Source organism: Eublepharis macularius, chromosome 8, assembly GCF_028583425.1.
Source record: "Eublepharis macularius isolate TG4126 chromosome 8, MPM_Emac_v1.0, whole genome shotgun sequence".
NCBI classification, from domain to species: domain Eukaryota; kingdom Metazoa; phylum Chordata; class Lepidosauria; order Squamata; family Eublepharidae; genus Eublepharis; species Eublepharis macularius.
The window spans coordinates 113,779,530-113,797,671 of NC_072797.1; the positions used below are offsets into that span (position 1 = coordinate 113,779,530).

At 41.4% G+C, this 18,142-nt stretch overlaps 1 protein-coding gene across 1 annotated transcript in view; it reads left to right on the plus strand.

Moving 5' to 3' along the window:
* The window catches only part of FOCAD (focadhesin), a 183,450-nt gene that overhangs the window by 89,804 nt on the left and 75,504 nt on the right, over positions 1-18,142 (plus strand). Inside the window, exons 16-20 of the mRNA XM_054987115.1 lie at positions 4,825-4,959; positions 6,750-6,800; positions 9,693-9,776; positions 15,262-15,406; positions 17,176-17,364. Coding sequence (XP_054843090.1) covers positions 4,825-4,959; positions 6,750-6,800; positions 9,693-9,776; positions 15,262-15,406; positions 17,176-17,364 — 604 coding nt within the window. The remainder of the gene's footprint in view (positions 1-4,824; positions 4,960-6,749; positions 6,801-9,692; positions 9,777-15,261; positions 15,407-17,175; positions 17,365-18,142) is intronic.

Genomic DNA, 18,142 nt, shown 5'->3' on the forward strand with positions numbered 1-18,142 from the left:
CTAAACCTTAGCAAAGAACAATTATTTCTTGATATGAGACTGAATAAATCATATACAATTTGCATTTTTTAAAGCTGCAGAATAAATTGATCTATAGTTCTTAATATGGTTATGACGACTGCTCGGAGTCCTAGAAGATTTCTCTCTGTATTCTCCAAATGGATTAGTCTGTAATTCCTGAGAATAGTGTTTTTGAAAGTGGGGGTGGAGAAGTGTCATTTTTATTCAACATATAATCAGATTAAGTTTCAGTAGCTGTCAACATTAGTTAAGCTGAAATTGTATTCGTGGATCTGCCTGGTCGTTAAAAGGACTTAACTCAATAGGCATTCCTGAAAGCATTACAGTTGTCCTCCAAAGTGTTTTTACAGCTGCTGTAGCGGTTGCTTAATTTGACAACTTTTGATGCCCCAGTATACTGATTAATTTTTTCCAATTAAAAAAAACCCTTGCTACAGTGCATTTCATTAAATCTTTCTCCTTATGGAATGGATTTCGTAAGGGTGCTGTCAGTTCATTTCTCTACGTGGACAGATATTTGATTCTCCCGCTTGGCAGAGGCATCGATAGCTTTGCTTTGTATATATGACGAAACTCTTGCTGGCATCTAGTTCCTTGAGCTTGAATATGAAGCAGATGTGTAACTCAAATATAGTCTTCCTCTCATATCTTAGCTTGACCCTTCACTTCAGTTTTTGAAGAACGAAACACACTCTCTTTCTCTGTTGCTGTTTCTGCCTCTTTCTCTCCAGGCAATTTTATACATCCTCTCCCTTTTTGTCCATTCTCATTGTAATATTGACCTGAATAATGATTAACAATAGCAGATAATTAATCTAGGCAGAATCCTGAGGATCTGGCAGTAAAGCATAAACAGATGAAATTCCAGTAGGGAGCTTTGTGCAGTTCTGTCAAGGAAGGACTGCAGGGAAATCCATTGGTCTTTATTACAATGGCTTGGTCCCTGCAGAGATAAGAGAGTTTGGAAAAATAGGAGAGGAGGGGAGAATGGAGACATTAATGCTTATCAAGCAAAAATGTTTGGCTGAGAGATAAAGTCATCCCGGCAATGACTACATTATAGCCAGATGTCCACAATAGTGAATCAGTTTGATTCCTTGTATGTTTTGGAAAATGTACCTATTTAAGGGTTGAAGCAAAGGTTAAATAAGATCAGTGATACCTTCACGTGTCACTGGTTCTAATTTCTGTTATTTTATAGGTCACTTTAATAGTCTTATCTCTGTGGTACTTCTGCTGTGGCTTAGGAGCCACATATGGTAGATCAATGACCCCTGCTGCTCTTCTGAGCACCATTCCTCAGTGTGGCACTTGCCACATTGTTTTAAGAAAGTGGGCAAGACCCTTGCACAGTGGTGCTTGTAGTTGGCAGGTGATTTACATCTTGAAATAGCTCTTACCAGAGAAACAACTAACCTGAGAGCCTTCTAAAAGTGGAGATCTCATACCACAGATGGAAGTAAATGTAGCTCTTTTGGTTGCTGGTAATTCTGAACATGGGTCTCCGTGACCCACAAAGTGAGTACCACTGGTCTATAAAATCCAGTATCCTGTTTCTTAAGTGACAAATCGAATGCCTTGGATGGCCTGCAAGCAGGATATTGGAAGCACAAAGCTGCCTTTGTTCTTGCCTCCCATCAAGTGGCATTCAGAGGAACACTGCCTCTAAAAATGGAGGTTTCATCTAGCAGTGTAAACCGCTAATAGCCATTGCTGGGCCCATCCTCCGTTCGTCTAACCTTTTACTAAAGCTATCTAAACTAGCTGTCATTCTTTGACAATGAGCTTCACAAATTAATCATTGTGTGAAGAATATATTGCCTATCAGTTTCATTGGGTGAGCCAAAATTCTAGAATTTTAGGAAACAGAGACAAAGTTCACACTGGCTGATTCCGCACGGTCAGGTTCTGGCGATTCTGATTCCATTCTGCTTCACTCAATTTCCAGATTTCCACACGTGAGAGTGACTCTGATTCTCTTCTGCTTCCCTCAGTCTCCAGATTTCTACATGAGGAAAGGAGGTGGGAGATGCAGAACCAACCTTTCCTTGGCGTTCCCTGGATTTTTTCCATGCATCCATACAGCGACTTTTTTTTAAAGCCGCTGTTGAGTTGCAGCTGATGCGTCCTATGTGTGTGTGGAATTCTGAGTCCCTAACTGCATCTTTCCCCCTCTTCCTTTCCCTGAGTGCTGATTGGCTGGCCACCCGGTGGAAACCACTCCCTCCCTCCCCTGATGTGCATTGGCTTCCTGTTGTTTTTTTTTTCCTGAAGCCAGAGACGTTTGTAAGGCTGCGCTCAGAAATGCTCCTTTTAATTTTTTTCCCTGAAGTCCGCAGAAACAAGTGCTGCAAACAATGGCCATTTCCACATGCTGTTAAAGTGACGGGCTACTTACTGAATGCTGGTGGTTTTTTTCTACAGATTCCAGATGCCTCTGATTTCAAAGCGGAAGCAGGCAGTTTGGCTTTCGTTTGTTCAGCGTCCTTTACCCGGCACAGGAAAGAGTGGGAAATCCCGTTCTCACAAAAGACGCTGAACAAACGGAAGTGAAACTGCCTGCTTCCGCTTTGAAATCAGAGGCATCTGGAATCTGTGGAAAAAAACCACCAGCATTCAGTAGGTAGCCCATCGCTTAAACAGCATGTGGAAACGGCCAATCTTTCCTCTGCTGTGCACACACTTCCTGGGTTTTTTCCCCTGAATCCAGGGACGTTTGTAACGCTGCGCTCAGAAATGCTCCCTTTTAATTTTTGTTCTGAAGTCAGGGAAGGTCTGTAACACCCGCAGAAATGAGAGCTGCAAACAACACGCTTCCTGGGTTTTTTTGTCTTGAAGCCAGGGACGTTTGTAACGCCTCTCCCCGGTGGTGCACAGACATCTCCAGCCCCACAAAAGGTGGCTTCAAACACACACATCTAGAAAATCAGAAAGCAGACACCAAATCGCCTTGAGGTTGTTCAGTACAGGCAGGAGCCCAAGTCAATTCAGCACCAATCGACGTGAGTACACAACAGTGCTGGCTTAAAGTGTGCCATGCGGAATCGGCCACTGTGTACTTTCTCTGCACGATACTATTTTTCATATAGTCCTCCATGTCTCCTCTTGTTTTGATTTAATATTGTTTTAAGCACTATTTGGAGTACTTCGCTAACTCCAGTGTGGTAAATTCCTGGACATTAGGAGGTAGGGATGCCTTAAAACTAGGGGACCTGGGGTGGGAGCGCTCTCGGAGGTCTTACCTTGTATGTGCATTCTCCGGAGCCTTCCTTTGTCATGCTGGAAGTGGCATCATGTGTGGTGCGACAAGGGAAGTTCTGTAGCGCATGGGAGCATGCTCCAGAGCTCCTAGACCCATTCCCTGTGCCTTTCCCCCCTGATGGCCAGGTCAGTGGTAGCAGGGGGCAAAGACTGGGAGCGGAGGGTCCCCTGCCTCTGCTAGAGGACTGGCAGCCCTGTTAGGAGGACAGAATTTGGGGAAAGGAGGGAACTCAACAGGGGTGTAATTTAGGGTTGTAGGGGCAGGAGCAAGGGGAGGGAGACACGTAATAATAATAACATTCGATTTATATACCGCCCTTCAGGATGACTTAACACCCACTCAGAGCGGTTTACAAAGTATGTCATTATTATCCCCACTGTGAGGTGGGTGGGGCTGAGAGAGCTCCTAGGAGCTGTGACTGACTGAAGGTCACCCAGCTGGCTTCAAGTGGAGGAGTGGGGAATCAATCCCGGTTCTCCAGATTAGAGTCCTGGCTCTTAACCACTACACCAAACTGGCTCTCAAGTGGCTCTCGAGTAGCCGATAATATGTTTTCGAGAAACCAACAAACAACACATTCTACTATGAAACCCAGGGAAGTGACATACACAGCCTTTGCATATGAGGGCTCTGTTCCAGCCTTTGACCACCCCCTGCCAAACACCTTTTTCCCCATTACTCCATCTTTAAGATTCTACGAATCTCACTCTAGTCACCGTCAGGACATATTTTACTTGATTTTTTATCAATGAACGTGCATATGCAGTGAAGAAAAAAAAAACAACTAATGTATGACGTGGAAGATACTGTGTCTAGGGTCAAGTCTTAGTTTCCAAAATATAGGTCAAAGCCTTGCCAAAAATTAAGCATGGAAATTGCTTCTTATAGGAGCCACTATACTCCCAATGTGGAACTGCACAGAAGGATGACAATGAAAAACAGTGTTGCACTTGTAACTGTAACTGTGGTTCATCGAGTATCTTCTGTGCAGGCACACATTCCCTCCCTTCTTCCCCGCTGTGAGTGTTATTTAACTTTATTATTTCTCCGGCGGCTCAGGAGAACTGAGGGAATCTGGGGGCACTTGCCCTAGCAACTGTGTTTTAGCGAGAATGCTACTGCGCATGCGCAGTAGGGTGAATGTCCCCCTTAATGGATTTCAAGCAGAAAAATCTATCTGTGGCTGGCCTGTGCATGCGCAGTCCCAGTGTGTGCCTACACAGAAGATACTCGATGAACAACAGTTACAGGTAAGTGAAACACTTGTTCTCCCTTTTCTTAAAAAAAACCCTGCTCTAGGACATGTGGTCTGGCATCATGACCCACTAGATGCAACTTCATAGCTGATTTTACTTAGTGACATACTCACATGACAAATAACTTGCTTGCTTGATTTTCTCACCGTTTTAAATCTGTGTAAGCATTTCTGGTACACTGTCCAGCAACCAGCATCAAGATCCAGAGAAACATTCATGAAGCTCTACTAGTGTATAGATATTTTGGACAACCTGGTGCTAACTGCCCTTTCATTTCTCTTCTAGGTTGTATGCATTCGTTCTACGTGGAATGCGCTTTCGCCAAAGCTGAGTTGTGACACCCGACCACTCATTTTAAAAACACTGAGTGAGCTGTTTTCCCTGGTGCCTTCACTAATGGTGAATTCAAATGAATATGAGGTATGTGTCTTAGCCTTAAGGAGCGCCGCTTCTTCATGTGTGCATTAGGTACTGTCTGGCCTTTCAGAAGTGTTCTTGTCGTCTTGGTTAATGTTGAATGGCAATCCGCTTACACAGCATTTCAACATTTCAGCATATGCTATTGTTATTATTATTGCTTCAGTTAGGCCACTTAGAGGGTAGCAAGTACTCATCTAATTCAAGTATGCTTTTCAAAGTTGTACTTCAGATTCAAGAGTTTTCAGCTACCTAAATGGATATTTCAATACGAAACCAGACCTTTTAAACTAAATTTCACTCATGTTTATTTTGTCTATCACATTTATATTGCAGTTCTCCTCCAAGGTTGGGGGGGGGGCTCCTTCTCCATTTATTTTGATGTAGGTAAGGCTGAAAGAGAGAGACTGGGCCAAGGGCACCCTGTGAGCTTTCATGGCTGAGTGGGTGTTACAACCCAGGTACTCCCCGGTCCTAATTCAGTACTGTAACAATCACTCCATGGTGACTTCAGTTCTTGTGTTACTACTGTATGACACACATTATACGTATGTATCATATGCTTCTATCATCAGTATTTAATATCTAGAGTGGCAGAAGAGCCACTTAGGTTGGAGGAAGGCTACTTGGAGGATGGTTGGATCTACCCCAGAACTTTATGTATTCCATGCTCTAGCATTTTACATCGGATGTAGGTTCTGGAATGGACCCGAGCTTGAATTTAGTCCCAGGTTGTGAACTAGGTCTAACTGATGCATTCATCAAAAAGGTACTATCGGCTGATGCGAGAGAGAGCTCAGGCAGCAAGTCCAATCTCATTAGATTTCAGGAACTAAAGAGGGCGGGCCTCGGTTGGTAATTGGATGGGAGACCTCCAAAGAAGACTAGGGTTGCTATGCAGAGGCAGTAAATGGCAAACCACCTCTGTCTCTTGCCTTGAAAACCTGCAGGGGTAGCCATAAGTTGGTTATGACTTGATGGCACTTTTCACCACCATGTTTATCTATCTATATTTATCTTAGACTTCTGTGAGTGAGTTGTTTGTCTCAACCATTAGAGGATTCTTTGTTTCAAGAAGAACATAGAGATGAAGGGCCTTTTTAACATGAGTACATGGCATAACAAGCCACAAGCTTAATTATATTCCTGTTTTTCTTCTTAGTGTTGTGCGGTTCAGTTTAAGCTGCTGTGTCTTCTCACAGGTCAAACGTTAGCTGTACTTGAGATCCTCTTTCAAGGCCACCTGGCCATTTAGTAACAATACTACCATGCAACTGTCAAATACTTAGTACAATTATTCTACCTTTTCGTTTCAGTGGAATTTTGAGGTTAATGTTTTCATAATTGACTTACATGAGTTTAACAGACTTTCACTGCTTTCGTCCTGTTAATGTCATTGAGACCACAACAATGTAAATGGTGTGTGAATTGCCCCTGTGAGATCACTTAAATGCCAATTATTTTTCCAGAACAAAATTGACACTTGTGTGCATTTTTATCGCACATCGTTGGATATGGGCTCTAAAGTATATTTTTTGACCTTTGGAATGCCATTAGTATCATAAGGCCCATTTGTCTGTGTTTGGAACCCAGCTAAATTGCTTGAACAATTCCAGTCATTACACAGTGAGTTAAGAGGCCCATTGGCAGTTTTGCCCAATACTAGCCTGTCATGCTTATGTGGCTTATGATTGTAGGACGCCATGGATATTCTAAGCTTTTGCTCAAATAAAAAGACATTGTATAGCCTTATGTTGCATAGCCCTGAGTGTTATCTTTTCCTAATTTTACAGAAATTTAAAACTCAAGCCATCAGCTTCCTGTGGAGCCACACACAAAGCAAGGTCAGATACTAGATTGGACTAGTGATTCAGTTTGAGCAGCTATGTTTTCACTCTGATGCTTGAATCAGACAGTACTGGGATAGCAGCAGTGTTGTGCCAGATTGTCTCCTTATGTTCAACCGAATACGACTTCGATAACACGTTAAGCTTTCATCACATATGTCAGTTAGATCATGTTGCCAGTGTTGTCTTCCCTGAGACCAATAGTTTCAGGCAGATAGTTGCGTTAGTCTGCAGTAGAAGAGCAAGATCCAGGCCCAGAAGCACCTTAAAGACCAACTAGATTTCAATGAGCTTTCAAGAGTCAAAGCTCTCTTTGTCAGATACAAGGAGTTGAAAAAGGAAGGAGCCATTGTAGTCCAAGCAGAGGGTGGAAAGGGTATTGTAAATTAGAGGTCCAGGAAGCTAGATTAAGGTGCTACTAGACCCAAATCTTGTTCTTCTAATACAGGCCAATACAGTTACCTTCACAAAGCTATAGTACGTGTTATAATTAGCTTGATAGAGCAGGGAAGCGAAGTGCAGAAAATTAGCACCAATAATGTAAAAGAAGTCCTATATCCTGATACAACTTTGGGGGGTGGGGGTGGTTCACATTATTCGAAATTTGCAAATAAATTCAATTTCAGCAATCTCCGTTGTAATTTTCCTTTGAAGTTTCCCTGCCTGAGAAGCAGGGCTTTTTTCAGGGGGAACGTGGGGGAACGGAGTTCCGGAACCTCTTGAAAATGGTCACATGGCTGGTGGCCCTGCCCCCTGACCTCCAGACAGATCTGTCTGGAGATCAGGGGGCGGGGCCACCAGCCATGTGACCATTTTCTCCGAGGGCAACCCACTGAGTTCCACCACCTCTTTCCCCAGAAAAAAAGCCCTGCTGAGAAGTGTTAAGCCTAGGTCAGCAATGGAATGTCTTGGAAGATTAAACTGTTCTCCCACTTGTTTTTGAATGTTGTGATTTTTGATATCAGATTTATGTCCTTTCATTCCTTTGCGAAGCAACTGACCTGTTTGCCCAATATAGAGAGGTGGGGCATTGCTGACACTTGATGGCATATATAACATTGAAAGATGTACAAGTGAATGAGCCTGAGATGGTATAGCTGGTATTGTTAGGTCCAGTGATTGTATTGTTGAAGTGGATACGGGGGCAGAGCTGGGATCTGAGTTTATTGCAGGACCTGGTCCCAGAATTCGTGTCCATGTTGGGAATTGCATTTTTATAAGTGAGAAGTTGTTTAAGTTTAGGGGGGCAAGAGAAGGTTTGCCTCCCAATGCCTGTGAGAGAGCAGTCTCCAGCCTAGGTTGCAGGTCCTTAATGATATGTTGAGCTGGTTTGAGCTGGAAGCTGTATGTGACCACCAGTGGTGTTCTTTTGTTCAGTTTGGGCTTATCTGGTAGCAGGCTATTGGCCCCAGATCTTGCTCTTCTCCCAACGTGATCCATGTGTGTGGGGAAGGAGCATGATCAGCACATTAGGGTGGTGATAAGGGCTTAACTAAGAAAAGTGGGGTTGGGAGATTGCTTCCACACGGTAAGAATTTTGACTTGCAGCACAGTTACAATAATGCCTCGAGTAGGCCTAGGGAATTGCCTTGTTTCTTGTAATATTTTTGTTTTGTATATGTTGTGATTAGAATGGCGTCATTTTTGGAACAGTTATAGTCAGGGCTTTTTTTCTGGGAAAAGAGGTGGTGGAACTCAGTGAGTTGCCCGCTCCAGTGGTGTGGTGGGCAATCTAAACTCCCCTCTGTCTGGAGAGCAGGGGGCGGGGCCACCAGCCATGTGACCATTTTCAAGAGGTTCCAGAACTCCGTTTCACCGCGTTCCAGCTGAAAAAAAGCCCTGGTTATAGTAAAGAAAAGAAGCCATGGACACTTCTTTTCACCATACTGTTCTATTCCAAATTAGTTTTCCAATTTAAACTTGTTTCACAATGCCTTCTTAACTTTACCGAGCTGTCTTTAGCTTAATTGTTTGAATAGTTCAAAGTTGGGGGTGTCATTTTACAAGAGTTGATATCTGGAACGTATTTAGATGTTTATATCTCACTTTTCTCCCCAATGGGAACCCGAAGCAGCTCCTCTCCTCCATTTCTCCTCACAACAACACTGTGAGATCAGTTAGGCTGATTGTGTGTGTGGCCCAAGATTGAGTGAGTTTTCATGGCAGGACATGGACATTTGAATCTGGGTTTCCCAAATCCTAGTCTGACACTCCAACCCTTACACCACACTGGCTTTCAGTGTATGCCCTGTTCTGTCTGCCTCCTTCACCCTGAGCACCAGAATGCTTTGAAGGCTTGTCTGTGATGAATTTTCTATTCCCTCCAATAATCCATGTTGCTGGCATTTTCTAGCAAGGGTAAGAAAACTTGCAGCATGACTTGTATGGTGAAGTATATCAAATGACTCAGCTAGAAAATTATAAATTCGTCATGCGTAGACCTACTGAGTTGTGAGGTCAACGAGCAATCAATGAGAGAGGGCATTTGAAAGCTAAACTTCTTGGACGACGATGGGAAAACAGGCATTGCATTTTGACTTGAATTTCCCCATCTGTATTACTTTTGGCTGTTTCCAGTAATTCACAATTCTTAATTATTTTACCAGGTATGTTAAAGACTATGTGGTCCACAAAACAGATTAGTTAGTTGATTGTGTATGTAAAATAAATAATTTGAGCCTCAGTCCAGAAGTCCATAGCCTATGTACAGCATTATTCCCATTATGTACTGGGAAATATATACAAATTTATACATAGGAACTTGCAGGTTCATTCACATCCACCTGCTTTGAAATTACTGTATTATTTCTTGAGTATTTGTGAACAAAGGCGTTTCTTTCTTTGTTCTCATGTTACGTGGCATGTACTAGCCATATATTTCTTGTTTAGGATCCTCTTGTGGCCATCTCTGCATACAAATCTCTCTCTGAATTTGATTCTGAAGAACACACCATTCTTCATCTTCCCGAACAGGTAGACATTTATTTCTTTAAATATTTGATGCTGAATGATAACTTGTCAGAAATGCAAAGAAATGGGAAAGACGATGGTCCAACATGGCAGCTGACAATGAGTAGCTCACTTAGGTGAGCTCTTAAGCTGATGCTGTGTCCTGGGCTGCATAGCCAGGTAGGGTTGGGAAAAACAAACCTATCCCTTACTGATAAGAGACACCCCACCCACGCTGTGTGTGCCGATTTTATCTGGGGAATTATTTAGCGCTTTCTAACGAGAGTGCTGAAGACTCCTTGGAGCTCCGAAGACACGAAAACATCCGGCGGGAGCAGAATCAGCCACTGAAGCCAGATAAGTCTGCCTGGATCATTTCTATATGCTGTCATTAGATACTCTTTAGATTGTTCTAAGATCTTTTTCCTTACATTTCTTCGTTTCATATAAGGATCCAACAGAAAGCTATAAGTACTGCATTGTTTGGTTGTGTGGGATACAGAACTTGCAAAACTAACCTCTTCCCATGGAAGCAAAATACTCAAGTTTAGATCTAGAATTCTGAGTTTCTTCCGGATGTTGATTTTATAACTATTTTGTTTTGGCTCCAAATGGGAAGATATGAGGATTTTAACTGAAGAAAGTCTTCACTGGAAGTTACAGCTTGACTGTGTAACTGTGGCATATCATGAATAATTAAGGAATTATCTGAAAAACGTCCAGGAACTTAGCCAACAATTGGGTCTTCTCTCTTTGTTGTTTCATTTCCTCTGCCAAAAGAAAGTTTTTGATTCTTGGTTTTGACCATCTGGGGATTACAAATCATTTTTTAAAACTTCATCTCTTGCTTGGAATACAAATATAAATATAAACACAGACTATTTGGATTACAAGTGCTGACATCAAGAATGGATTTAAGGATATATTTATAAATTTGCCCCTTCAGTTAAGGTTCATCTACAAGACTGTGGTCAGAATATAAATTACTGGTTCTGCTGAGACATTATAAACATTTCTTCCTGTTGATGTTTAGCCCTTTCCTGCCATCTGCTGGTTATAAGAAGAAATGAAAACTAAAGTTGACTCTTGCCACTGCTGCCTTCAAGAGAAAATTGTCATTCAACACCTGTTCTCTCTTGATATTATGCAACATTTAATCTGCTAATAACAGGGTTTTTCATTTATTATTATTTATGTATGCCTTTTATATGTATCTGGTATCTGTAGAGTGTAAATATAATAACTATATTAATACACTTTATGATTTTCTTAAAGATTGGGAATGTCTGGCAGCTTTGTTATATGGTTGATGGATTGTGGAATTATATAAGTATTTTATTTTGAATATATTGTCGTATGGAAAGATTGTTAGCAGCTGTCAGGAGATGGAGGCTGGCTAAACTTAAGAGAATGGCAAAAAGTATGAGAAAAGGCAAACTTAAACTCTTCTCTGAAGATGAAATAGAATTAATAGCGGAGAAGGTTCTGTCCTTTATCTCACAGCAGCTTCAGACCTTAACTACGGAACTAGTACAGAAGACCAAGGATGCTGTGGGAGAGGTGCAGCATGAAATCAGAAACATCTTAACACTGTTACAGAAAACAGAGCAGAAGGCACAAACATTTTCAGAAATCAGGAAGGACATACAATACTTAAGGACTGAAGTTTCAACCGGACTGCAAGAAATAGTCAAAAAAATTCAGGAAAATAAGCAAAATATTCAAGAAATCAAAGATCAAAGAAAGAACTGAAGGAGGCCTAAGAGCAAATCGAATCATCACAGCAACAGCAGGCAAGTTCCCTAACAGATGCAGATCAAAGAATAGAGAATTTAGAAATTAAACTCAGGATTTCACAGAATTTTGGAGGCGCTTGGGAACCAGAATTTAGAGAATAAATTCCAAAAGTTAATTCAGAACTATTTTAAAGTTCAAGACGACTTCCCAGAAATTGAACAAATCTTTAGAATTAATTCTAAATATGCAACCTGGCAAAAAGTGCCAAGAGATATACTGGTCACCTTTTCACACAAAAAATCAAAGGACACCGTGCTTGCACAACACAGGAAGGAACCGCTGAAAGTAGAAGGAAAAAACACACACATATTTTGAGACTTAACAGCAAATAAAATAAAGAAACGAAGAGAATTTGAGAACCTGACAAGAGTTCTGTAGCAGAAAGAAATAAGATACTGCTGGAAAATCCCCTGTGGGCTAGAAATATTTTTGGGTCAAGGCAAGAAAATAATCACATCTGTTAGAGAAGCGGATACACTTGTACAAGATCTGGAAACGGACAATAGTGATCAAGCATCAGAAGATGTTAATCCCTCAACTGGAGAGAAAAAAGGAGCAGTCAGCAAACGAAAGGGGAAAAGAAAAAAAAGAAGAAAAAGGAACGGAATCAAGATAATTTCAGTAAATGTGAGTGGGTTAAAATCTTCTAAAAGATCAAGAAGTTTCAGTCAATTGAGGAAATTAAAAGCAGATAATTGTGTATGTACTCAGGAAACCCATACTAAAAAAGATCAAGAACACCTATTAAAATTATAAAAAATTGGGCAAGGTCTATGCATTGTTATCACAAGTGAAGAAAAAGGGTATGGCAATATATATTAATAATCAAAGCCTGGAGATTCTTCAAGAATTAAAAGATGGTTATGGAAGATATTTTATCTTAAAAATAAGACTTTCTGATGGACAAGAATGGACACTGACGTCAATATATGCACCAAATAATAATAGTAGAAGACACATTAAGTTGGAGACAACTGATGCTAAAGAGGGTATTCGTAACTAGTTATGGCTTAAGAAATCACTAAAATCCATTCAAAAGCAAGACAGTGTTCATATACTAAGAGACACTACTTAAAATGTGGTTTCAATGCAGAAATAGATTGAGCCCACCAATTTCGCTATTGATGTTGCCAATAAACGCTCACTGTGGTGCCACCACTAGAGACAGAAACGACCAATTTAGTTACGAATTTATGACAGATAAGCAAGGTAACATGAAACTTGGCAAGAAATTCAAGCTCAAGGGGAAAATATTCCATGGTTGATGTATCATCAAATAGTATCTAAGCTTAAAGAACTAACTCTCAAAGAAGGTGGCAGAGTAAGAGAAAAACAGAATTCGAATTACTAATAAGCAGTGACCAGAAACATTTACTAGGAAAAATCTATAAAATTCTTCTGCAACACCAGACAGAAATGGAACGAGTTAAAAACTGTATGGTGAAATGGATGAAAAAAATTGGACAAACCATCTCCATGAATCAATGGGAAAATCTATGGACCAAAGATACTAAATTTACAGACTGCCAATTGTTAAGAGAGAACTGGTATAAAACGTTCTTTATATGGTACATCACACCCAAAGATATTGCGAGAATTAGTAAGGATTTCAGCAGACAGTGTTGGAAATGTCAGTGCACAGATATAACATACTATCACGTGGTGGACATACAAGGAAATACAAAGATATTGGATAAAAATACGTGAAGAGATGCAGAAGATTTTCAGGCTCAGATTTCAGCTGAGCCCGAAAAATATGCTGTTAAATATCTTACTGAATAATGTTACAAAAGAATAGGGAGATCTCTTCCGGTATATGGTGACAGCTGCGAGAGTACTATATGCAGCAAAATGGAAAACTTCTTGCCTTGATATGCCTGAGCGGATAGACAAGCTGTATAAATATGCAACCATGGCTAAATTAACTTCCTATGTGCACAATAGATCAATATCGGAATTCTGGAAAAAAATGAAAGATTTCTTTGATTACTTAGGTTGAAACTAAGATAAATTAAGGTAGTCATAATATAGAGACAAAATATGGAAGAGATGACTGATTAAAATTATTGATATTAAAGTTTAAGTAGAAGAGGGAAAGAGAACTATTGTATAAGCTTGTTGTGCTGTTACATATTTTGGATATACTTTCCTATTGTAGCTCAAATGTGACTCAAATGTAGTGCTTTGTATTTTATATAAGTTTCTCTGCACTTTCTATTGTCATTTCTATCTTTTCTTTTTAAATAAAACTTATATTATTTTAAAAAAAAGAAATGGGAAAGAAGAAAATTATGTGGAAACAGATGTCAAAATAAACCAGTTCTGATTTCTGGATCTCCTAATTATTAAACTTCTGGATCTCCTAATTATTAAACAGACTGGAAATTGTGGAGAAAGTGTGTGTGACAAAGGGGGGAATTGCAGTATTCTCATGAAGAAAAAGATTTCCTAGAGCACTGAGCACCTATGGAAGAAGCTAGCATGAGAAGGCAGAAGAATCAAGACAGCTAATTGAAACAAAACCTTCCCACTTTTGGTAGCAGCCTGTACTTCTGAGTTTAGATGCAAACTGTAAAAACAGTGTCTTTCAAATAGCAACTTCTAAATTTGCTGCTTTTCTAGATCCAAGTAATTCACAAGTCATCGTCACTTGCTTCAGGGCCTTTGCTGCTTTGATGTTCTGAGCGTGTTAGTGCACCTTTTCACTAACCAGACATGAAAGAGGGCGCAGGTCCAAAGAGAATTTAATCTGGGTGGGGGTAGGCAACCTTAAAAAGTCAGTTGGTTGAAATATTTTAAATTAATTGAAAACACACAGCAGCCTCTATCCAATAACCCCATTCCTGCAATGGAAAGAAATTTCCATTTGAGCAAGAGAGGGTGGTGATTTTATCCCTGTGTTCATCCCGAGGGTATTCTGAGCCCCCCAAAACCAAATTTGGAGAGACTTAGTGGGCTGCAGCAGGAGAAGGAAGTAGGCAAGCCCTGCTCTCTTAAGTCCATGGAGGGTTGGATAAATACTAGAGTATTTTAATAGCTTTTGTTTTGGTCGCTTCTGTTTACCAGATAATACACAGAATAATCATGTGTGGTCTGAAAGATGGGTGTAGTAGCCGGAGGAAGACAGGAGAGGAGGAGATGCCCTTCATCCCTGTAAATGGTACATTGGTCCAGATGTCTTAACAGTTTTGTGCGGAAAGGTCATGAACTCATGTCCAATTATATATTGGGAAATGGTTTATAGATCCTATAATAATGATTTATACATTGGACAGATGTTATCAAAGAAAAAGGCATAGTTTAGTTCTCCAAAAACTATAGTTGTCTCCAGGGCTTTTTTTCTGGGAAAAGAGGTGGTGGAACTCAGTGGGTTGCCCTCAGAGAAAATGGTCACATGGCTGGTGGCCCCACCCGCTGATCTCCAGACAGAGGGGAGTTGAGATTGCCCTCTGCGCCGAGCGGCGCGGAGGGCAGTCTCAACTCCCCTCTGTCTGGAGATCAGGGGGCGGGGCCACCAGCCATATGACCATTTTCAAGAGGTTCCGGAACTCCGTTCCCCTGCGTTCCCCCTGAAAAAAAGCCCTGGTTGTCTCTTTAGAGGATTTCTTGCCCTAGTTTGGACTTAACCAAGGCAAGCTTATTTCCAAGTTTTCCATTATGCGGTATGGCTTTTTCAGTGTCTCTTTTCCCCCTACATTGCTCATCCACATAGGCAAGACCAGAACTGGACCAACAAGAAGAAGTGGGCGTAAATGAAGAGGAGGAGGAGGAGGAGGAAGGGAAAGAGGTTGACCTTTCTGTTCCTGGTTCCTCATATATCAAATTACTGTTACTCACGCCTCCTTCTGTTTTACCAGGTACATATATTTAGAAACTAATTTTTAGTCTCATCATTTTGCCTGCAAGTAGTTTCTTGAAATTAATGTGAAGTGATCAGATTAGAAAGCAATGTTTTGACAGCACAACTCATTTGTAGTAAATTATTAACTTTTAATCAGGAAAGTTTCACAAACATTAAAGCGTTAAGTTTTAAAGAAATAGGGCAGAAACCTAAAACATAACGGTGAGAGCTGAAGAGCTGCAAGTGGAATGCCTCTTGAGGGACAAATTTTTCTTGCCCCTCTTTTCCTGTAGCAGCTCCCTGTGTCCCCTCAAAAGCTGAGGGCCAGGCTACAAGTGACAAATGACACAGGTTGGACACTTGTCAGCTTCCCTCAAGTTTTGATGGGAAATGTAGGCGTCCTGGTTTGACAGCTTGGCTCTCCGACTGCTGTCCAATGAACTTTTCAACTGTCACTTGTCCAACATTCCACCAAGCTGCCTACATTTCCCACCAAAACTTGAGGGAAGCTGACAAGTGTCCAACCTGTGCCTTTTGTCACTTGTAACTTGGCCGTATGAGACCCTTGGGAATGGTGTTAGAAGTGATGTGTGGAGCTGCAGTGGGTAAGGAGAACCAGCCCTTCTGTTAGCAGAAGTGGGAGTTTGGATCCAACCCGGTCAGGGAATGCAGCAGAATATTTCAAGGTTTATTCTAGGCACAAAGCTGAAGCAGGTCTACTTGGAAGTAAGACCCATTTTAGTCAGTAGAATTCCTAGGAAAGTGTTCCTAGTACTGCAGTCTTAATGTGTAAACACTGTGAGGAAGAGCACTGTATCTTTATGTTACGCAACAACAAAAATAGAAAGCGTAGGAGAAAGAAGGTGAAAATGCAAAGGCGTTCCAGAGTCCTTCTGGGTTCTGTTAACTGATTCTGTGACACTTTGTGTATGTCTGGTTTAGCACACAAGCAAGCAAGTGATCCTGCATTCCCAGGCTTGCTGCAATTCATAGGAAAACCAGCAATTGTATCTGGTACAGGAGAATGTGCATCAAAGCTATGGGCCTAATGTGAAACAGTTGTTTTTAACCTCCCCAGTTTTTCATTATATAATAAAAAGCACTAACAGACTGTTAAACCTAACAAATGTTGCCAGGCTCTGGCAATTCACAGTGAGGAAAAAGTAACCCTTCTGAGGACCCATCCTACAGGCTACTTTGTCTGAGCTAATGCATTTACTTTCACGAGTGCTCGTACCATTTCGTGAATGCCTTACAATTACAGAGGTGAACTCAGCTAGAGTTTAAAAGCCCCAGCTCTGCAGTTCTTGATATAACTTTACCTATTGAATTCTCTGAAATATTTGTTTAGGTTGCTGTATTTTAGGTGGCAAGAAGCCTCATGTGGGTGTATGTGGGGTTTCTTCTTGGTGTTGCATTGGCCAAGGTAAAGGTCACTTCTATGGCTGTCATTCCATACTGGTGACTTGGGCCCAGTAATCAAACAAAGGGTGCATTGATCAGCACATAAAACAACTCTGACTGCTTGTTTTTTTTTCCTGAGCTTGAACATCTGACACCATTTATTGGAGGTTTCCTGAGGTGACGTTTTGAATGGGAGGTGAACATGGAACTTGCTCAGGAATTATAAAAACCATGACCTTCGAGCTGTCAGCTGAATATGGAGTTTCCACTTATTTCAGTATAACATTCCCCGATAATAGCTGTGGTTCCACATCAGTTTGGTGGTTCTGGTTTCCTCCGTCAATCACCTTCTTGTTTTCTTTCCATCTCCCTCGCCACAAGCATTTGAAGAGTTTGCAGCATCACTGGTAAAACAGGAGATGGCCAGCATGCCTCGCGGAATATACCATTCTGCTCTGAAAGGAAGTGCTGTTCGGTCAGATCAAGGGAAGACTGTATCGGGAGTCCCAAGTTTCATGCTAAAAATGTATGAAAGGAACAAGCAGCCAGGGCTGAAATCTGGCCTTGCAGGTGAGATTCTCTTTCCAATGTCCCAAGCCAATGATATGGTAGAAAATCTTGGGAATGGCTAAAAGGTATATTTAGGGCTGCCAGGTTCCCCATGGCAAAACCAGAGGGCAGCAAGGTGGAAAGTAAGATTTGTGCTAGGGAACAATTTACTAAAAATCACTCCCAAACTTACTGTCATTTTCTGGTTCTATGAGGAAGCATATGCACCTCCCTCCCAGGTGTATTTCTCCCTACCAGCCAGGTGAGCAGAGGAGGGAAGACAGGGGCTGGGGGCAGGGGAGTTTCTGCCCCTGGCGGGGGGATGGCAACCTAATGTGTATTTGCCAGTTCTTCAGTAAATTTATGTTCTGAGTGACGCAAGGCCCTTTTGAGCCAGTTATTCTCTTTCTCTTCCACAACTGTTTCTGTTAATCCTAGTGGCTCCTGGCATACTAGGTACAGCTTCCATAGCTGAGAAACTGGCAACCTCGGCAAACGGCAGATTATTGTGTCTCGCTGTAACAGGAAAACCCCTCCATATTTGATGACTGGCCTTGTTTGTCAGATATAAGAAGCTGCTGTCCCCAGACAGATCAGTAAAGTTCTAAGGGGCTCAGGCAAATGAGCCCAAGCAATATAAAGTAATCACCCGTACAGCAAAATAGTTGAGGGAACAGAAGGCACTCGGATAGAGATAAAGCGAGCAGCGGGACAAGGAGAGAGTGATTGATCAACCAATATAGTTCAGTTCTCTGCTGTAGTGCAAAGTTTACTGAGTAGTCTTACGCCAGTCCCTCTT